General features: G+C 44.7%; 1 protein-coding gene across 3 annotated transcripts in view; it reads left to right on the forward strand.

Moving 5' to 3' along the window:
• Nucleotides 1-22,859, forward strand: part of SCN10A (sodium voltage-gated channel alpha subunit 10) — a 103,322-nt gene that overhangs the window by 61,656 nt on the left and 18,807 nt on the right. For 2 of the 3 annotated variants that reach the window (XM_026496747.3, XM_026496749.3), the window contains 7 exons: nucleotides 945-1,118; nucleotides 12,068-12,427; nucleotides 13,952-14,398; nucleotides 15,772-15,912; nucleotides 17,561-17,684; nucleotides 18,736-18,890; nucleotides 22,018-22,191. In XM_026496747.3, coding sequence (XP_026352532.1) covers nucleotides 945-1,118; nucleotides 12,068-12,427; nucleotides 13,952-14,398; nucleotides 15,772-15,912; nucleotides 17,561-17,684; nucleotides 18,736-18,890; nucleotides 22,018-22,191 — 1,575 coding nt within the window. The remainder of the gene's footprint in view (nucleotides 1-944; nucleotides 1,119-12,067; nucleotides 12,428-13,951; nucleotides 14,399-15,771; nucleotides 15,913-17,560; nucleotides 17,685-18,735; nucleotides 18,891-22,017; nucleotides 22,192-22,859) is intronic. The other variant, XM_026496748.3, reaches the window with a different exon arrangement.

The raw sequence follows: 22,859 nt of genomic DNA on the forward strand, positions 1-22,859 counted from the left end.
TGAGTATCCTGCCCAAGATGGCAAAGCCCGTGATGATGGAGCCAGCTGACCCAGGTCTCAGTAGGACACAGAACTTCAGCCCTACCCCACCACGCCTTACTTGTCTACAAAGGCATTCAGTACATGCTCTTTGAATTACAGAGTTGCAGTCTGTGGCATTAGGCAGATCACTTAAACTCCCAGGCTTTCCTTCTGTGTAAAGGGGATGCAACCACCTCTGTTTCCCAGGCTGGTGTGAGGCTTTGCTGAGAGCAAATGAGACAATAGCATCCGACCCTTCTTCCTTACTTGTCTCCCTTCCCTACTCCTTTTCCCATGACCTGAGCCTGGGCTTGACCTCTCTCAGTGTCAGAATCCTATCCTGTTTAAGACAACTAAAGACACTCAGAACTGAAAGAATCTTAGAATTTATTGTTATTGTTCTAGTTTAACAGCTATTATTTATTAATGAGTTACTGTTGTCCAGGACCTTTGCTAAGAACTGTGTATGCATTATCTCATTTTATGCCCATTATACAGATGAGGAAATTGACTTGTGTCCGATTTCACAAGCTCGGACATGGCTAATTAGATTTTTATCGGGGTCTGTGTTGCCCCACGATCCAAGCTTTTGAACAACTGAACCAGATTGACTTCTCATTTAGATAATTATGTAATAATTATTATCCTAATGATTATCCACTTCTACCACCATATGAAAACACTGAAGCATGGGTTCTAATGCGTATCTCCTAAGCAGTGGTCCAGAGGTTTCTCTGTGCTGTCACACTGAGTGTTCCCATCCCCAGTCCTTCAAGAGCCCACAGAGTATATATAAACTGAAGAAAAACAAAGCAAAATGATTCGTTATTTTGTTTTTAAACTAGACATTTCCCTGTTTCCCTATTTGTCATTACCCCTTGACTCCACAAACCCTGCTGATGGATCCTTGTTTCCAACCACAGGTCTTTACTGTGTTTTTTACTGCTGAAATGGTCTTCAAAATCATTGCCTTCGACCCCTACTATTACTTCCAGAAGAGGTGGAACATCTTTGACTGCATCATTGTCACTGTGAGCTTGATAGAGTTGGGTGCAGCCAAGAAGGGGAGCCTGTCAGTGCTGCGAACCTTCCGCTTGGTAATGTTCTCTCTTGGCAACCTGGGGAGACTTCCTCCACATTCAGGAAGCCACACCCCTGGGAACAGATACTGTCCTTCGGGGACCTCAGCAGCCAGCAAACTCTTCCTTTCCTATTCCTGTGTGGAGGAGGCAGGGCATGGCTCCAGTGAGCTGGAGACTTGGTCCTTTCTACTTACTCAAAGTGGGTACATGACTTCTCATCTCCCGGCCTGGGCCCCTCTCATGGGCACTCTCCTGCTCACTTATCAAATAACAGTAACAATGATAATCATCGCAGCTACTGCTTCTTGAGCACTGACAATGTGTCAGGCACAGTGCTACCGCCTTGACATAACGTGGTTAATTTACCATCCTCGGTATTCTCTCAGTGCCAACTAAGTGTCCAGATTTGGAGAGAGAGGACAGAGTGAAGAGAGAATGCCCAGCAATCTCACCACATCCACTTCTAGGCCAGAAAGTCTGTTTAGGGCCCTAGTGTGGGAGCCAGCAAAGCAGCACTGAGCTCCCCGACTTGGTTAACCTGCAGTGGGTGGGGTGGCAAATTCAAAGGCCCGCAGGAATCAAGCAGGTGATGACGTAAAGCTGGCCAAGCAAAAGATCTTGGCACTGGATATTTGTCTCACATACACAGGTGGGCAGACCCAACACAGAGCACAACTCCAGGGAGGGTCATTTACATTGGAGTCAGGGTGACTTATGCCAAGGAGGTGACCCTATCCATTATTGTCATAGTTTGCAACTTTTCATGCGAAACAAGAAATCCAGATTTTAATAGTGGCTACTAATCCAATTTTTAAAAAGGCCCTCTAAAAGTCAAATGAAGCACATCCTGGGTAACATTACCACCAGTTAGTAACATCTTTCTCAGATGATGTCTCTCATTGTCCTATGGAGAAAAGGGCATAGTGGGGCTACAGGGCTCTTTACCCATAACCTGGAAACTTGAGAAGATTGGAATTAAAACACTTTTTTTAGTGTTTTAGAAGGACAGATTTTTAGAAGGGCATTTTTAGAACGATAGATTTCTCTAAATATCTAGAAAATGATGTCAAGAGGCAGTCCTGCTAATGGTCCGTGTAAGACACCCATGCACAAACATTGAGGGAGTAAGACTCCATACTCCCTATGCCCTGGGAGGGCCTGAAGTTAGTTTTCTACTAAAATATGAACATTTTTGCACACTTGGGGCAATACAAGCTTGGTGTTTTCAAGTCTACATGCCTCTTTTTTTTCCCATGAAGGCTGTATTCTCAAACAACCACAAATAGGCAGTTTACACCATAGCTTAGGCCTACAAAATTCTCCAGGCACTTGCCCCTCTGCCCCCACCTTCCAGATCCTGACATGCTGCTCATCTCACCATTCCCTAACGATGGCCACCACCCTCATGCTTCCCTGGGGGACTTTAGTCCTCGTCCTCCACCATCTCCCCATTCCTCATTACCTGACTTAGATACCATGGTCCATCAGTATTATTATACCCTTGAAAGAAACTCAACCAGCTTTTGGCTCTAGCCCTTCACATTTTTGTATTTGGCAAGTTGAAGCCAAATATTCCTTCTGCTGTGCCTAACCCTGATCTGTGAACATTACCACAGAGAATTCACACAGCCCAGATCATCAGTTTCATTGTTTTTATTAATAGACTTTATTTCTTAGAACAGTTTTAGATTTTTCAGAAAAATTGAGCAGACAGCACACAGAGTTCCCATATACCTCCCCTGGCCAATCACACGCAGTTTATCCTAGCATTATCATCTTACATTGCTTACAAGTAACTCTTCAGTGGTCTCACATTGCTTTGAGGACAAAATCCAGAGTCCTTGTTATGGTCTCCGAAGTTTGGCATAATCAAGACTTGCTTACCTCGGCAAACAATCTTTTGCCCACTTTGCTCCAGTCAGATAGGACTCCTTTCCCTTAGTCACACTCAACAGAACTATTCCTGCCTCTGGTCCTTTGTACATTCCTTCCCTCCGCCCAGGATGCTTTTCCCATCTTTCCTTAGATCATTCATTCTCATTTCTCCTGGTTCAACCCACACATCCCCTCCTCAAAGAGGTTTTCCCCAGCCACATCATCTTAGGTTGGATTCTCCCATCAAATTAACCTGTTTTACACAGTTTACAATTATCCGTGAGACAAAACCCAGGGTTCCCTTGTCTACCATTCTATCCCAAAGCCCAGCACATAGTAGGAACTCATAAACACTTGTCGATGGAAAGAAAGAAGGAGAGAAAGGAGGAAAAAAGGAAAGAAGGAAGAAATTAAAATGTTGAGTCTTCTTTCTTGCTTTTTGCTCCCTCTCAAAGTAGCATTGCCTCCCTTCCCATCGTTGAACTCCTGGCTCCACACATCCACTGGTCTGTCCTTGTAGCAATACCACATGTCTTAAGTACTACAATTGCCTTGAGCATGTCTGTGTCTGTAAAGCAACTTGTTTTACTTCTTCAAGAATATCTCAGCACCTCCATATTCATTTTAGAATCAGCTTGCCAGGTTACATCCCCACATACACACAAAACTGTTTTTCTTTTCTATTGGGACTGTAATAATTGATACATCAATTTGGGAAGAAATGTAACCTTTACATTATGTAGTCTTCTGACCTATGAAAACAGCACACTCTCCATTTTTTTAATCTTTTAATAGTTGTATAATCTCTCCCTAAAGTTTTATAATTTTTTCCATAAGGAATTTTCTCCATCTTTTGTTAGATTTATTCCTAGATATTCCCTAGTTCATTATGCTATTATAAATGAAATCGCTTTTTAAAAGTCCTTTTCTGAATTTTTTTTTTGCTATCATTTTGCTACTTAGTACTTTTGTATCCAGAAATTTCTTATTAATTCTGATTTATCTATATAATCTTTTAAATTTTTTAACATAATCATGTCATATGCAAATAATGAGTTTTGTTTCTTTTTTTCTAATGCTTATACCATTTGGTTTTTTAACTATGCTGTTGTGATGATTAGGATGTCCAGTATACTGTTGAAAGGAAGTGTTAATAGCAGACATCCTTGCTGTTTTCCTGATCTCAAAGAGAGTGCTTTCAGTATTTCACCGAGTCTCATATTTCTTTTTTTAAAGATAAAAAAGAAAACTTTATCGGTTTAGGAAGTTCTCTTTTGTTAAGAATATTCATCATGAATGGATGTTTAATTTTATCAGACAATTGTCCTGCGTGTATTAAGATAATCAAATGATTTTTGTCCTTTAATGTGTTGAAGTGGTGAATTATATTAATTGATTTTCTACTGTTAAGTAAACTTTGCCTTCCTCGGATGAACCCAACTTGATCATGATACATTTTTTTACACAATGGAAGATTCAGTTTGCTTACAATTTGCTTAAAATTTTTGCATCCGTATTGATGAGTAATATTTGGCCTGTAATTTTCCTTCCTACCTTGCACTTGCCAGGTGTTAGCATCTAGGCATCAAGGTTGTGCTAATTTCCATAAAAAAAGATGAGAAATAGTCCTCTTCCTCTACACTCAGTCTTTGGGTAAGACTGGAATTATTTATTCCTTGTAGCATTGGTAGAATTCACCAATGAGGCCATTTGAGGTCAAGATATTTCATGACTGAATTAATTTTCTTACTGGCTGTGGAACTAGTTAGGTTTTCTGTTTCTCAAATTGGTTTTGGTATATTTTTCTAAAAATGTCCCTTATCTAAATTTTCAAGTTTTTTGGCATAAAGTTGTGTATGCTATGCCATTATATTTTAAGGGTCTATATCACCTGCACTTATGTTACCTTTTTCTTTCTTTAAAAATGGTGATTTGTGCTTTCTCTTGTCCTTATTAGCCTTGCCAAAGGTCCTCAATTTAATTAGTCTTTTCAAAGAATCAACTTTTAGCTCCTTGGTCTCCTCTCCTTCATTGATGTTTTCTATTTCAAGTAATCCTGCATCTTATCTTAATTACATCCTCCGTCCTACATATTTTATGCTTTTCTAACTTCTTAAAATGGAATTTTCAACCTATTTTCCTTTCCAATATATTCATTGAAGACTTCATTTCCTTCTAAGAACTGCTTTAATATGTAGAATTTTCCTTATTGTTTCATTCTAAATATTTTCTAATTTCAAATTTGATTTCTTCTTTGACTCAAAGGTTAATTAGAAGCATGGTTCTTAATTTCTGGTTATCTTTATGCCATCGAGTTCTAACTTAATTGTATTATAGTCAGAGAACACACACTGCATGTTTAATGCTTTGAAATTTATTGTGATTTTCTTTTGGCCCAGCGTGTTGAAAATGTTCCTTATGCACTTGAAAAGGTGCCTTCTGCAGTTGTAGAGTACAATAATCTGCATATATCCATCGGGTAGAGAAAGTTCATTGTGCAGTCCAAATATTCTAAATCTCTGCTTATTTTTGTCTGCCTGTTCTAGCAATTACTGAGATGGTAGTGTATAAAAATATCTCCCACTATGATTATGGCATGGTCTGTTTCTCCTTATGGTTCTATCTTGAGGCTGTGTTATTAAATGCATACATATTTTAAGTTGTTTTATCTTCTCTGTAAAGTGAATCTTTTATCAGTAAGAATTGACCTTCTTTCTCCCTAAAAAATGCTTTTTGCCTTAAAAAATATATCACCTGCCTCATAGTAATTAAATAACTCTGTTTTCTTTTGATATAGAATTTGATGATGTATCTTTACCCATCCTTTTTCTTATGACCTTTGTATACCTTTAGGGTTTTTGTATGAGTCTTGTAAATAGCATAGAGTCAGATTTTGGATTCTTATTTACTTCTGACAATCCAATCTTTGTCTTTTAGCCCAAAACATTTAGCCCACTTACTTTATTGTGAATACTGATATGTTTGGATTTTATATCTATCATTATATTTTGGGTTTTCCATGTGCTTCATCTGTCCTAGTATTTCTGTTCCCTCTCGTCCTCAGTTCTTTTTTTTTTTTAAGGTTTTATTTGTTTGTTTATTTATTTATTTGAGAGAGAGAGAATGAGTGGGGGTGGGGAGGTAGACAGAGGGACAGGGAGAAGCAGGTTCCCTGCTGGGCTTGGTCCCAGGACCCAGGGATTGTGACCTGAGCCAAAGGCAGACGCTTAACCGAGTCACCCAGGAGCCCCTTCTCTTCCTCAATTCTTGATTTATTTTGGACTGTTTAGTTTTTCCTGTTCCATTTTCCTCCTTTATTGGTTTGCAAACCTCTCTGTTTTTATTTTTTGAGTGGTTACCTTAGAAATTATTTGATTAAAGTCAAAAGTTAGCTAAAACCTGAACTTTCCCAGACCACTTTTCACTTGTTATTCCTTCCCAACTTACTACGGTGATAAGCATTTTAATTTTATCTTGTTTTTAAAAAGCTATATGATTTAATCACACCTTACTATTGTGTTGAGTATTTTAATTTTATCTTGTTGAAAAAAAGCTATGTGACTTAATCGATGATAAATAATTCTAGCTGTTGTACAAATAATCCATCGCTTAACCCAATCAAGGTTTATTTCTCACTCATGTCACTGTCTGATCCAAGCCAGTCAGCTCCAGGTGGGACTCCTTCAAGAAGTGACATTGCCACATTCAAGGAAGGTCCATACAATCTTCAAAGCTTGCCTCCTGCTTGTGGAAACATGGCCAAGGCTTGCTTTCAGCTTTAAACAGCCAAAGGCTTTTTCAATCAGGGCTTGTGGTTTCTTTGGCAATGTAATACCTTCAAAACTTAGGTGACTTCAGACCTCTCTGTATCCTATACTCCCATAGCGCTGTCTTTGACAAAGTTCTCAATTCCCCTTTTTTTTCTTTGCTTTCTCATCCCCATGCCTTTCTCTCTCAACTGGTGGTTCTCACATGGTGGCTACAGCATCTAGACAGTCTTTACTAATATTTGCTTCATTTAATTTGAAAAATTTTACTGGCTTTCAATACTTAAAGACTTGATCCTATTGCTTAACTGATTGGGATCTAAAACAGTGTACTTTCCTGAAACTTCAAGGCTCTAAATTTCTGGATTCTATTTCCTTTTATTTCTTATTAATCAGCCAAATATTCTCCAAGCTCATCTCTTTCTTATAACTGCTTGACAAATGTAACAGACTACAACTGACCCACAATACTAAGGTTCTGTTTTATAAACCCCTCCCCTAGGGCTACTGGCCCATGAGGCTCATGATCTGCCCCAGAATTATCGCAGGCAATAGTTCTGCCATTGCAATACAGATCAGCACTTTCTGAGCCTTCTTCTTTTTTTTTAAATAATATTTTTTTATTATATTATGTTAGTCACCATACAGTACACCACTAGTTTTTGATGTAAAGTTCCATGATTCATTATTTGTGTATAACACCCAGTGCACCATGCAATACGTGCCCTCCTTAAACTACTTCTGTCTCCATCTGCATTCCATTAGCCAGAATACAATAACATGACCTCAACTATTTGCAATTAAAGGTGAAAAACAGTCTTCCTTGGTGTCTGAGAGGAGCAGAAGTGAATGGTGACCATACAGCCCGTCTCTGCCATGCCCCATGAGACTTTATTGTTGTATCCACTCAATACTTGTTTAGATTCACCTTCATGCTTAGCATATCCTTGCTCTTTTTACATTCTTGCATGTGGTACTTTCCCTCTGCCTGAAGTAGATTTTTTAGAATTTAAGTGGGTGTCTTCTGGCAGGAACCTCTCTCAGTTTCGTTTATCTGAAATTTGCCATTCAGTTTGCCTGTGTCTTTAAGAGCAATTTCTAATGGATATAAAATTGTAGTTGATAGTCACTTTATCCCATTCACTGAAGATATTATTCCACAGTCAGTGTTATAGCCTCTATTGTTGCTGATGAGCAGTCAGCTTTCAATTTAACTGTTGTTCCTTTCTGTCTGGATGCTTTTAAAATCTTCTCTTTGTCTTTGCTGTTCTGTAATCTCATTAACATGTGTCTAGGTATGGGTTTATTAATTTTTTCATTTATAATGCTTAGGATTCTTAGATTTCTTGAATCTTCAGATTTGTGATTTTCTTCAGTTCCAGAAAGTTCCAAGACATTATATGAACAAATCTAGCCTCCACACAACTCTTTTTTTCTCTTGGACTTTTATTAGATGTATATTAAACTCTCCCACTCTATTCTCTGTGTTCTTATGCCTTTTGATATTTTCCATCTATGAATTTCTGGGCTACCTTCTGGATAATTTCTTCTGATATATCTGCAGTTCATTAATTCTTTCCTAAACTGTATCACATCTGATGTGAAACTCCTCCATAGAGTTTTTAAATGTTGTGTTATATTTTTCATTCCTAGAAGTTCTACTTAGTTATTTTTCAAAACTTATTATTTATAGTTTCTTGTTCTCTGCACGTATCTTCCAGTTTGTGTTTTATTTCTTTAAGCATATTATATCTAATTATACTGTTATCTTTGGCTAATAATTTTATTACCTAAGGAAATTGAATGGTAGTTTCCTGGATCTCACTCCCTCGTGATGCCTCATTATTATGTATTTGTTTGTTTTACTGCAACTTTAAGACACTTTTGGGTGGGGGTGCTTTGAGACCTGGGATGCTGGTTTCTTCAGAGAGTATTTGCTTTCACTTCTGCAAGGCACTTTGTAGGTTTGCTCTAAATTAAATTCTCAGCTTGAAATAACTTAGTAGTGTGAATTCTAGCCAAAACCCTGTGTGAGCACCACTATGGGGGGTCTAAATTCTCAGTGTCAATTTCCCACCCTCTACCTGGACCAGACATTTAATTTTCCTGGCATTATTCTGGGTTTATTTCTGGTTTGTTCTTACATGGAAATTAGAGCTCTTTGGGATCTAGTCTTAAAGGGGGGAGAAATTCCTGTTAGACCTTCTACCTTAGACAGGCCTGAGATATGTTTCCTGCTCTTCGTGCTTCATGAGACCATTAAAACCTATGCTAGATTCACTTGGTTTTGCAAATGTGTTCAGAGAAAAACCTAGCATCAACAATCTTTATATATCTGAATTTGCATATTTATTTAACTTCTGGCTTAAGAATTTACTTAATTTATTGATAGATCATCAACACAGCTTAGATTTTACTATCCAGTACTTTAAAAGATTTTATTTATTTATTTATTTATTTATTTATTTATTTATTTATTAAGAGAGAGAAAGCCAGAGACAGAGCACAAGCAGAGGGGAGGGGCAAAGGGAGAGGGAGAAGGAGACTCCCCACTGAGCAGGGAGTGCAATGCAGGGCTCAATCCCAGGACCCTGAGATCATAACCTGAGCCAAAGGCAGATGCTTAACCAATTGAGCCACTCAGGCACCTCATCCAGCATTTTTAATAACTTTTTGATGGAAAGGCAAACCCAAAGGGGACCCAGTATAGTCTACCATATTACCCTGTCTATTGATATTTGTCACAAGGTCTACTTCATCACCAAGTGGTGACCTCCCCTGTAGAGGACAGACTTACCTTTAGACTTACTTTTCATTCTATTCTAAAAGTAAAGCATCCGAATTAATGTAAGTTGAAAATATAGAATTAAATTCTGTATTCTATATTCTATAGAATAACTCTAAGATTCAAGATATTTGGGATTTATTACCAAACAAATATGTCCATGTTACCAACTTGGTTTATTTCCTTCCAGTCTTTTCCCCTTTAAATAGAAGTTTTTATATTATGAGATTAACTAGAGAAATGGTTAGTTAAATATGAAGAGATATTCAGCAGCACTTAAAAGCAACAGTTTATAAATCTTATGTGATATTATAAAGAAATTCTTCTTGAGGGGCACCTGGGTGATTCAGTTGGTTAAGCACCTGCCTTTGGCTCAGGTTGTGATCCCAGGGTCCTGGGATCGAGCCCCACATCAGGCTTCCTGTTCATCAGGGAGTCTGCTTTTCTGTCTCCTTTTGCCTCTCTCCCCAGCTTGTGCTCTCTTTCTCTCACTCTCTCTCTCAAATAAATAAAAAAATCTTTTTATTTATTTTAAGCAGGGGAAGCACCAGAGGGAGAGGGAGAAGCAGGCTCCCTGCCTGATGTGGGGCTCAATCCCAGGACCCCGGGATCATGACCTAGGCCGAAGGCAGATGCTTAACAGACTGACCCACCCAGGCACCCCTAAGTAAAATCTTTAAAAAAATTCTTTTTGATGTAATGCTAAGCTGGGCAAAGTGCAGAGAAAGCAATTGCATGGGGGTAGAGGGTGAGATTCTCAGAAATCACGGACGCATGTGAGTCTGCTATCCTGGACTACTCACTCTAGGCACCAGCAAGAGCCAGCCAGCTCATTCGGGGGTTCTACAGCAGACACTCTGCAAATGTGTGTTGACTGATAGCTAACACTAGGGGCCCCCAAACCCAGATATCTCTAGAACAGCAAGTAAAGGGATCTTGTTCTCTTGCCTTCTGTAAAGACAATACAAGAATTCATAGAGGACCACTTGATTCATGCCCTCTAATGACAATTACACACAATTTGCTTGCAGTTTAACGTAAGCTTAATTATGGACAAAAAATTGCTACCTAACAGGACTCTAATATTAATTACTAAACTCCCCACCCCCACCCCAACTAACTAAGGAAACAGTGGAAACTTCAATTCGATTAAGGTGAGAGTCAATGCCTGGTCCTTTGCTCATGACCAGTGAGCATGCCCATGTGTCCCTCACTGTCCCCAGCCATGCCCCACGAGGGCCTACTCCAGTCTCTGCCTTTGCACTTATCCAGAGTTTACAGTGAGAGTGGAAACCTGTAGTAATGATGTTGCTAAGGAAACTTGGCATTCTCCCAATACCCTCCGCAAAATGGCTCCATCTAGTTTCCAATGCTCAGTGTTTGTTTGGGCTGATCTGCTGCCTCTGTGTTTAGTCTACAAAACTGGTGTTTTAGGCTCTGCTTCCAATTCGAGGAGAATAACTTCCAGGTTAGGTCTAAGGTGAACATAGACCACTGCACACCTCTCCCCACCATCACAAAGAGAGGTGCACACCTCTCCCCACCATCACAAAGAGAGGTGGGAATGGGACTTCCTGTATAAGAGGATTAAACCTCCCTTAGAGCTTACTGCTGTGTGGTTGCTTAAACTATTGTTGCACTGTTCTGTTTAGCATTGCATCTTAACCCCTAGGCCAGAGCCAGATTCTTACTAGTGCTCCATAAATACCCATGACAGCAGAACCCAGATATTTCTTTCTAACAAATTAAAGAACCACACAAATGTATTTTTTAAATGTCTATACATCTATATTCATAGTGTTTATGCTCCCTTGTGGGACTTAGCACATTTGGGTTTACAACAAAGGCTTTTTGGATCTTTGCCTATTCTTCGTAACTAAGCCATTAGTTCCATGAGGGCAGGAGCCCACATATCTCTTTCTGTACACCCCACAGGTTCACACAGTGCCATGCACATGCATGGCTGGCATTCAATGATGTGAATAGTTTGGTTGGTCAACTAAACAAACATGTGAATGCTGAGTCCATGAAATCATATACTTGCCATTTCAGAGCTGGTGGTGTTAGCAGATGCTGTCTGTGGCCCCAAGATGAGAAATGCCTTAAAATATGTTTTACCAATACCTCTCAAATACAGTGGGTCCTGATGTCCTTGCAGAAGACTAAGCTTACTTCAGGTCAAAAGTGGGTAATTCTCACTTATTTGTGAGCTCCATCATATCCCTGTAGAATAGGCCAACATTCAGGAAGCCTGTGGCTACAGAATAGAATACATATGGCAAGACCACCACCCCAGTATAAAACTCCTGACTGCCACAGTTGCTGAAGCATGTTGATACATAAAGACTCATACAAGGCTGGTCATATTTTTGAGTAACTGATGACAAAAAGAAAGGTCTCTAAAAGCAGCTTCCTGGGAGCACCCCCATCTTAATGAAATGAGTTATGTTGTGCTTTTCCCTGACCCTTGGTTTCAGGTCAAGACTTGAGATGATGAGAACAGTAGCCAGGACCTGACAGTCTCTGTTTCTCTGCAGCTGCGGGTCTTCAAGCTGGCCAAGTCCTGGCCAACCTTAAATACGCTCATCAAGATCATCGGGAACTCTGTGGGGGCATTGGGGAATCTCACCATCATCCTGGCCATCATTGTCTTTGTCTTCGCTCTGGTTGGCAAGCAGCTACTCGGGGATAATTACCGTGACCACCGGCGTAATATCTCCGCACCCAATGAAGAATGGCCACGCTGGCACATGCACGACTTCTTCCACTCCTTCCTTATCGTCTTCCGGATCCTGTGTGGAGAATGGATCGAGAATATGTGGGCCTGCATGGAAGTTGGCCAGAAATCCATATGCCTCATCCTTTTCTTGTCAGTGATGGTGCTAGGGAACCTGGTGGTAAGTGCTGAGCCCCACTGGGGGCACTGTCTTGGGGGCAATGGAGGAGACTTCTGGGTTATCCTAAAAAGCTTTAATATTGCACACTTTTATGCCCCCATCATACCTCCCTGACTGTAAGTCTTCAAACTTTGCAAAGTCATGTGGGGCATGTTCTAAGAACTGTCCCTTGGGAGGTAACCTGACTTGCTGGCATGAGCACATAGGAGAGGGATGAAAAGACCTGTTTAGAATCCCAGCTCTACCACTGGTAAGGCATGACCCAGGACAAGAGACAATCTCCTCTAGCTTTAGTTTCCTTAAATCAAGAAAATAGTGCTTATTCATAGGCTTACCCAGGGAATTAAATTACAGGAGATGACATAGGCAAATTGCCTAGTGGAGTGTCTAGGCCACAACAGGAACTGAGTAAATGTTAGCTATTAGTTGTTGAAGAAAAATTTCATTCCCCACTCTAGAGGGTCTCAGAAGATATTTTTCTCCAGGGGCATGAGAGCTGACTGATTTCTCTAAGCTGCACAGGTCCTAGCTACAAGCAGGAGGGCGGGCACGATGAGACAAGATGAAAGAGAGAAGCTGGGTCATGGACAACATCCAATGCCACAATGTCAATAATAAAATCCACTCGCACATTTGGGGGAGCCCCACTGAAGACTTTCCTGCTGGTTGGCCTCAGCACCCCTTCTCTATCCTAGTTGGCCCCTTGCCCTCAGCTTACCCCCACCCACTATGGTTCTGGGCACCCTTGCTATACCAGCGCTGGCTGCAGTAGGGGGACATGTGGACCCTCAGAAGTCCCTTTCTTACTGACCTGAAAGTCAACCAACTTGGATTCTTTTCCTATAAGAGTTTTACAGACACGAGAAAGCTAAACCAGGAGAGAAGAAACAACAAATCCAGACTTTTCGGTCGTTCCCACCCGAGTCATGGAGCCAAAGATGCCTTTCCCTCCCATTCCTGAGTTAGGGGGTTGGCTAAAGAGCCTTTCTTCCAGGCTGAGCTCAGCATGCCTGCCAAGCTACAGGGGCTGCTCACCCTCAGGCAGGAAGTTTCCCTTTTTGAGCTCAGGTAGTTTCCTCTTCACAACCACTCTAAGTGGGAGGGAGTCCCACTCCCTGCTCATGGGAGAAGAACATGAAGTTGGAAACAGCAAAGAGATTGCCCAGGATCCCAGAGTGAGGAAAAGAACCCAGGGCTTTGGCAGATGACAGTGGCCCCAGGGCAGACCCGTAGCTATTCCTCTCCATTATCCCTGAATGTCCCTTGGTTCAGGAGGGGTGATCCTTCTTTATGGCAGAGAATGTACTTCCAAGCCTTGTCCACATGAGGCAGATCACTTGAGACATCCCCAAGAACTCCCCTCAGTGGCTTTCAAAATGTCCATTCCCCCAAGAGGGAAAGCACATTGGGGTGCGGTGAGAGGCTCAGGTGTGGTTGTCCTGCCGTCTGGTTGCCAACTTGGCAGACTATGGAGGAACTCAGCTAGTTGGTCGAGGCATCTTTGTTTCCACTCCTTCTCTCCAGGTGCTCAACCTGTTCATCGCCCTGCTACTGAACTCCTTCAGTGCCGACAACCTTGCAGCTCCAGATGAAGATGGGGAGGTGAACAACCTGCAGGTCGCCCTGGCACGGATCCAGGCATTTGGCCATCGTACCAGGAAGGTCATTTGCAGCTTCTTCACCAGGCCCTGCCTGCTGTCCTGGCCCAAGACAGAGCCCCAGCTGGTGGTGAAACTCCCACTCTCCAGCTCTAAAGCTGAGAACCACATTGCTGCTGATGCAACTGTGGGGAGCCCCAGAGAGCTTCCAGTGTCCAGAGGCCCAAGGGATGACCACAATGACTTCATCACCAATCCTAACATATGGGTCTCTGTGCCCATTGCCGAAGGCGAATCTGACCTCGATGACCTGGAGGAGGATGGTGAAGAGGATGCTCAGAGCTCCCAGCAGGAAGTGATCCCTCAAGGGCAGGTGAGAGTCCTCCCATGGGACAGCCTCAGGGCTGGAGTGACAGGGACAGAAGGGAAATTAGAATAAGGAGGTTTTCCAACATCAGGACTGGCACAACTTTGATGAGCCCCGGGCCCTTGATGTCAGGAAGCAAAAATCATGCCAAACTTTCTGGAGGAGGTGGCATTTGAGCAGGGCCTGGCAAAAAGGGTCATAATTCCCCAGGCAAGCAAAGAGCAGGGGCAGCACATTAGTCCCAGGCCACTTTGAGGGATTGTTTTTCAATCTTGGGATTGTCTTTCACACAACTGCCCCCCTTGCTTTGCCCAACTCAGGCTCTGTGCCTAAGATGCTAACGAGACTCCTCTAAGAACTAACAAGACTCCTCTAAGAACAGATGTTGTCCAAGAGCAAGATTCGTCTGATCTTCATCATCAGAAGCCTAGGAAGTCCTGATCATTATGTGACTCATTTATCCAGCTTTTCCCAATAAAGGATGTCACAGGGAAATGACACTTGTTCTTTTTGGCACCAAAGAATTTAAAGCACATTTAAGCCTTTTGGTAATATGTATTTTTAAAAATACTTTGCAGTTTCCTCCGACCTTAAGCTGATATATCAACCCTCATTGAGCTCTTCTCAGTGACTCAGGCATGCACTTCTGCACAATATGGGAAGGCAGGCGTCCCTGTGGGGTCTGGAGACAGGCAGGGCTGCTGGCCAGGCCACTAAGTGGCCTCAGACAGCTGTGCTTTGAGTCTGTAGCTCTACCGCAGCCTTCTTTCCCTGCAGCTGTCACTTCTCTTGTGTTCCAGCAGCTGCTATTATCAGCTGCCATATTTTACATGCCTTTGTATGGGTGATAGCCGAGGGCAGGGCATCACCATCCCCAGAATAAAGGACGTGAACTCTGTGATGACTCTCTCCACTCAGAGGCATTTTCAGATACCTTGGGGTTCTTGGGGGGGCTTCAGATGGCCAAGTTTGCTATTGCTCTGACCTTTGGACAAGTAATAAAGGTCATGGCTAACATCTGTTGAGCCAAGTACTTCATGCCAAGTGTTTTACAAGCATTCACATATTTAGTAATCAAAATTACTGAATAAAGTAGATCTTGCCTTCTCAATTTTACAGGTGGGAAAAATGGAGATCAGGTTAAATTTATTTGCCTAAAGCCACATAGCTTGTAAGTAATGGAGCCAAGAGTTAAACAGATCTGGTTATAGAGACTCCAGGCTCACTTCACATAAGCGTGTGTGTATGGATCCATGTATGTATGTTGCAGGGATTAGGTCCTTAGCTCTGGCAGACTATGAGGTGCAAGAGCTCTTCAAATTGAGAAGCAGTCAGCTGAAGGCGGGCACAGGTGCCCCAATGGGACCGTCTCTCACTAGCAGGAGCAGCTGCAGCAAGTCGAGAGGTGTGAGAACCACATGGCACCCAGGAGTCCAGGCTCTGGAATGTCCTCTGAGGACGCAGCTTCCCACGTGGGTGAGAAGTGGAAAGACAAGACTGCTGCCCAGCCCCCTGCAGAGGTAGGTATGTGAGCTTCCAGGAGAGGTTGAACAGCCTGCCAGACACTGACCGGTGGGATGGTAGGGACTGGAGGGTGGGGCTGGTTGGGAAGCGGTGTTTAGACTACCGTCAACCACATAACCTCACGTCTCATCATGAGAATTATTAAGGTCCGTCCTAACCTCCAGGCTGGACAGCACGATTTCAGTGGAAAGAAGGGCGTTCCATAAGTTGGGGGTAGGGGATGACGAGGATGAGATCCTCAACCTCTCTGAGTCTCGTCTTCATCTCTGAAACTGAATGGTAATGCCTACCTGATAGGATTCTTTTGCAGCTTAAATGAGATGCTGCTTGTCAAGTGTTTAGTTCCTGTCTAAAAGGGAGTAAGTGCCCAGAAAATGACAGCCAAGAAAAAAGGGAACAAAAGACAATGCACAGAGCAAGTGTCTTTCTGAGCCAGCAGATGAAAGTAAGAGTCTCTCGTGGGTGAGGAAGTCTTCCCCGTGACTCCCCCGCCCCCACTCTCTTTTGTCCACATCATTTTTTTCCAGCCAAAAACATTCTGGTACTCTGGAGAGGCTGTCTGTAGTGAGTAGTGTACTGACAGCCTTGTACAGACTGAGCAGGAAGCAAAATTGGGGTGTAGGAATGTCATATAAGAGGTAAAAGGAAACTTGGTGGTTTCATTACAAATCTTTGAAGAAAACAAGTTACAGGGAAGAGGCATCTAGAAAGATTTAGCGTCGTTAATACCACTGCATTAAATTCAGGAATTTAACTTGACACCTAGCTTCTGAGAGCTGACGCCGTGACAGGCACCGGGTGGGGCAAAGATAAGGAAGACATCGTTCATGCCCAAAGTTATCACGCCCTTCAGTCTGAGGAATGTCAGCCACTGGCTGTGTGCCCCTGGGCAGGGATGACCACAGCAGGGTGAGAGGAGAGGCCCACTGAGATGGGGTTGGGGGACCCAGGTGAACAGAAGCTGCTTGGTTCCTGCTGGGCGAAGGTTGCTGCCTTCTACACGTGGACATCATGTTTCCTTCAGAGCATTCTCAGGATTCCCCGGGCTAGTTGTCTCTACTCAGTGTTTTCAGTACACAGCTGCTGGGTATTGGTTTTGGTTTTGGCTTGGTTTGGTTTGGTTTTTTTGTCCACGACCCTGGCCAGACAGAGAAGGGCTGACAGTGACAGATGGGGACCCACCCCACCATTTGGGTCCATTAGCCAAGCTATCAGGTTTACTAATATGAGAGCAGCTTCAACTCCTAATTGAATTCATCTGGAGACGTTATAGGGCTGGAGCTGCCAGGAGGGCAGCAGAGCCCCTGCAGCACTGCTTCATGATTAAATATTCAAGCCCAGTGAATGCCACGAGTCTTTATGGGTGTAATTACGGTGTCTCGGGCCCTCGCCAGCACTCCATCAGAGTCCTGGAGGTTTAAAGCCTTGCACAGCTAAACCTCTGGGGCTCCGTAGAGAGCATCACTCTTCTGGGCCTCAGCTGGCAAGACACCAAACACACAAGGATCGCTGTGGTGGGTCCAGCGCCGAGGGACTCTCCCTGCATCTCAGAGCCCTTGGCAGCACGGACCTGCAATGACCGTGTGCAGACTCACTGGGGCCCTCAGACAGCGGGGTTCACTGCCCTGGGCTTCTGCCCTGCAGGGAGGGGACGATACGAGCTCCTCTGAAGGCAGCACAGTGGACTGCCTGGATCCCGAGGCAATCCTGAGGAAGATCCCTGAGCTGGCAGATGACCTTGAAGAACCAGATGACTGTTTCACAGAAGGTAAAGCGGTGGCCACAGGCCTCCTCACGCTGACATTAATTTGGGCCAGAATCCCATTCAACAAGCTCTTATCCGGGCACCTGTGTGTCCAGGGCCCTGGCCTGGGGTCTACTGGAGACAGACACAAGGGGCCCCTTGCTGCCTCCTCCCCAAGCCGGAGGGGCCGGCATCAGACACCAACACCACGCTCACAGCAGCCTAGTGGGGCCATGTCAGACACGGCCACCAGTGCTGTGCCTTCCTCCTCACCAGCAAAAACACCTCACTGAGTTATAAACCAGGCCTCTTGAGGTTGAATAGGATAAAGGTAAACACTCTTGTTTGGGGATGCAAAGGACCCAGCAGAGGGCCAGGCCACATCTGTGTCCCTCAATCTTTGGTGTAACTCTGAAAGGCAGAACAAATGTCCACAGCCATAGCACCCTGAACGCACCCCATCTTGTCCTAAAGGCAGAAAATGTATCTTAGTCTGTTTTCCCTGCGTGTTTAGAATAGAGGGGCACATTGTGTTCTCACTCGATCGGCCTGCAATAAGTGGATATACATAGAGTTCACACTGTGAAAGTCATTGTGGCTTCAATAATAAAAAATCTATGAGTTAAAAAGCAACAACTCGTCCTTGAGTTTCCAGTTCCACCCAATGCTGGGCTGGACTGGACCCAGGCCCCAGCCCAGCCATGTGGGGGCCTCTCAGGTGAGCAAGGGCACAGAGTATAGCCCCTCAGACAGCACTAGGTCCAGGCCCCATGGCTTGTCAGGCTTCCAGAAATGGGTGAGCATAGGATAGGGGCCACCAGTATCCTCCCCAAGAAGGACGATAATCGGGGAGGAGTTGAGAGTGGGTGAGACCAATGGTAGGGAGGAACACCCGAGGGGCAGGATCGAGAGGCTGCCTGAGAGGGGTGCACCTTCTCTCATATTCCAGAGAATTCCTTTCCCATGGGGTGGCAAGTGAGTTTCTCAGCAGAATGCTACCCTGGTGGGGGCTAGAGTAAAAATGCTCCTCCCTCCCCAGGGAACATCCCTCTCCATCAATCACCTCTCCCGACAGGCTGCCTTCGCCGCTGTCCCTGCTGTAAAGTGGACGCCAGCAAGTTCCCATGGGCCATGGGTTGGCAGGTGCGCAAGGCCTGCTACCGCATTGTGGAGCACAGCTGGTTTGAGAGCTTCATCATCTTCATGATTCTGCTCAGCAGTGGGTCTCTGGTAAGTGGAGGCGGGGTCTCTATCCCAAATCCCTCCAGATCAGGCCTCTCACAATCTCAAGGCCCTGGAGCTGCAGCAGTGAACTCCCCTGATTCCTAGCCTGAAAGCCCCCAACGGATGGCTGGCAGAAGAGCTTCAGCCCAGCACACAGGCTCCTTTTAGCAGCAGGGGAGGGTAGGTGCTTGCAGTCCCCCGTGTCCCAGCCTACTAAACCTGATTGCAAGGATTCCAAGCAGTGAAGGCATGCATCCCACTTTATAGAGAGGGAAACTGACACTCAAAGGGCCTGAGGCACTTGCCCATGTTTACCCAGCTTGTCAGTAGCAAAACCTACCTCTGCCCTCATTTGATCCCAAAGCCCCTGCTTTCTACCCCCTGGCCTCCCAAACATTGGCCTTCTCTGAAGGCCCAGTGCAAGGACCTGCCCTCCTTCTGTCTTATCATGCCACTTGCAAATACTATTACTTGTTCAAAGCTCACAGCAAATCATTATATGAGCACTTCTCTTACCCGGGGAGCTTGTTAAAGGCAGATTCTGAATCAGAGCTGGGGGAGGCCTGAGAATTGGCATTTCCAACAAGCTCCAGGAGATGCTGATGCTGCGGGTCTGAAGACCACACTTTAAATAACAAGGCCTTACAGGCATCGAGATTCTGTCTTAGGAGACACTTCCTTAGCCCCTTGCTGAATGGCCAGCTTTGTAGGACAAGGAAGGATGCTTCCGATTGTGCCATGGCTTACGCTCCCTGCACAATCTCAACTCATCTTCCCAGTGGACCAAGGTAGATGTAGACACAGGAGGGGACTCGTCATCCCCAGTTGTCTGCCTCTGATGGATGAGGAAGTGGCAGTCCAAAGACATGAAGGGGCCTGCCTGGGGTCCCAGCTAATTAGTTAAAGGGAGGATGAGAAGCCCTCTCTCCTGACTCATGGCTCCAAGTGTTTTCACTTGTTTTGCTCTGTATGTGTCATTTACTCCCTAAAAACAATCTACTGGATATCTGGGCACCTACTTAAACACCAGATTTCCCAGGAAGGGTGCCAAAACCACTCAGTGTATGGCCTCAGCCTTGGGGAGGAGCAAAGGCAGGTGAGAAGACATGATCTGGGTAGGGGGGTGGCCAGAGGGGCAATGGCACTAGGCTGAGGGTGAAGAGAGTCTCCGGAAACAGGGCTGCTCTGCCACCATGGGGGAGGGGAGGATGTGGCAGCATCCAAAGGTGCCCACTGCTGGCACAGGGTGGCGATTGTCCATGGCCCTAGCCAGCTCTGCACAGCTCTGGTGTACCAGCCACATTGCCAGGCAGGAGGGGGCTGGGTGGTGAGTTCTCCTACCCTCCCCTCTTTCCTGTCCCCCTTGATGAGAACAGTAGTCACATTTGCTGTTGACAAGGTGCTTCCCTCATTACCTTCTCCGCTCCTGTCTTTCCCCATGGGCCTCGTCTCCTCATTTCTCTTCTTCATGCTCCCCTGCTCCTTTCTTTCTTTCTGTTCCCCTACTCCACTCACCCCAGCTGCTCCCCTCCCTCCCAGCAGGGAGCGCAGATCCTGTACCAGCTGCTGGGCCCTCACCTCCCCATCTCCTTTCCCAAGGGACTGAAAAGGCTGGCACCAAATTTAGTCTTCCTTATGCTTTTACTTTGAGTACTTAAAAAAAAAATAACATGAGTTTTCATCTGACAAAGTAAGGTGCAAAAAAAAAAAAAAACCTTGGAAATTATGGGAAGATGCAAAGAAAAAATATCACCCATTTTCCTATCACTCAAAGAGAATCTCACTTTGAAAACATTTTGGTATACTTCCTTCCCATCTTTCTTATGCATATAATACATAAATATTACAAAACTGAAACCACATTTATGCATTCTGTAATTTCTCAGTAAATTCTCACAGTAAATATACTCCTACTATCTGACTTGGTGGCTGCAGTGCATTCCATTACGGGAATGCACCACCATTTATGTAAATAATCCCCGTGTTTACTTCTAATAAGCACTGAATAGCCTATGTTGTCTCCTTTGAGGACATTGGCTTCTTTCCTGTCTTGGGTCCCATTAGAAACAGAATCAGAAGCAGGGCTTCTTGTGCAAGCAGCTTATGGAGGGCGTGCTCGGAGGTGGAGCCCGCGAGGGAGGCAGGACAGGAGAGGAGATAAAAGACGCGGCTTCCACGAATTCCACCTCGGCCTGATTCCACAGGAGCTATGAAGCATAAAGGGTGCCCCAGAGCTGTCCCACCTTGAGGCAAAGGGGGCAGTCACTGGCTGCGGCCACCCCCAGGCCAGACATTCAACGTCCTAGGCATTACTGCAGGTGGAGGCCGTTCCCCTCAGCCCAGGGAGGTCCTCAGGAAAAGGCAGCATCCACCAGCTCTTAGGACCCAACCTCATAGCAGCTGGGGACGGCTGCACTGGCTCCTCTGAGCGCATCTGGCTAGGGCACCAAGAACATCTAGTGCCCTTAGGCTAAATTCATGAAGGCAGAATTGCTGGTTCCTGAAACCTTTGAGTCCTCTTGCCAAATTGGTCTCCCAAAAGACTGAACTGGTTTTCAGCCCCCAGTCAGGTATGAGAGGAGCAAGTTCCCTACAGCCGCAGCAACCCTGGCCTTACCCTGGTTCTTTTCTATCTTCACCAGTCTCATAAGAGAAAAACGGCATCTTCTTTTCATTTGAATTTCCTTAATTACCAGTGAGATAGAACATTCTTTTTCAGAGTTTCATGGGCAATTCTTACTTTCATTTTTGTGAACTGCCTGTGAACATCCTTTGATGCTGTTATTTTTAAACCAGTCGCTGTTAGGATCCCTTTGGTTCACTTCCAAACCCCAATTTGAGAAGGTTTCCTTTCTCCCTTGCTTTCAGCTCCCCTGCAAAGAGTAAGCCAGGCTCTGGGCCCCGTTGGCTCTAGGGGGTCCTGATTTGTATGTCATGGTGTCTCCTCCACTATCCCACTGAACCCCACCCCACACACACACCCTAAGCAGAGAAAACAAAATGATACAGGCAAGCTGGTTCCCAAAGTCCTCCCAGGGGCTGAGGGCAGGGCTGGCGGGGTCCTTCCTTATCATTGGGCACCAGTGCTGTGGGTCCAGGCAGCCTACCATTCTGCTCCCTTTCTTCCTTCCAGGCCTTTGAAGACTATCACCTTGACCAGAAGCCCACGGTGAAGGCCTTGCTGGAATATACTGACAGGGTGTTTACATTTATCTTTGTATTCGAGATGCTGCTTAAGTGGGTGGCCTATGGCTTCAAAAATTACTTCACCAATGCCTGGTGCTGGCTGGACTTCCTCATTGTGAACGTGAGTGGCTCATTGGCACACATGGGGTTTGGGGTCCTCACCTCTGACAGATGGCTGCAACTAGCACAAAGGAAGCTTGTGACCTTTCCTCCCGGGTCACCCCAAAGAAGAGTCTTGAGCACCTAGCAAGATCTCTGAGAATAGCCTGCACACTGGGGAATGGTAAGATCAGACAGTACACGATTCTGGCACAGTGGTGATACTCAGGTGAGTCCTCAGTTTCTAGACCACATCCAGAAAGACCACGAACTGCCCTCTATTTTACAGCCAAAGCAAGATGACACATGAGGCTCTCAAGGGTCTTACGACCCTGCATCCTTTGACAGGGTTTCTGGACCAAGGTAAGCCAAGGACAGCACAGCCCAGAGAATCTTCCCACCTGCTGATTCAGTGGTCCTCAGCCCTGGCTATACTTTAGAATCACCCGGGGAGCTCTTAAAAACACAATGAACCAACATTGCTACTCCCAGAGATTCAGATCTCTCTGGTCCCAGGTGGAGCCCCGGCATCAGTATCTTATAAAAGCTCCTAGTAATGTCCAATGTGCGTGCAGCGAGATTAAGATCACCGATCTTGCCCCACCAGCTTCTCCCCAGTGGCACTAAAAGGGACAGAGGGTCCCTTTGGAGAGATGCTAAGTGGAAGCATATGTGTTCAGACTCACACTA

This window comes from Ursus arctos, unplaced genomic scaffold (assembly GCF_023065955.2).
Source record: "Ursus arctos isolate Adak ecotype North America unplaced genomic scaffold, UrsArc2.0 scaffold_20, whole genome shotgun sequence".
In the NCBI taxonomy this organism is placed as follows: Eukaryota; Metazoa; Chordata; class Mammalia; order Carnivora; family Ursidae; genus Ursus; species Ursus arctos.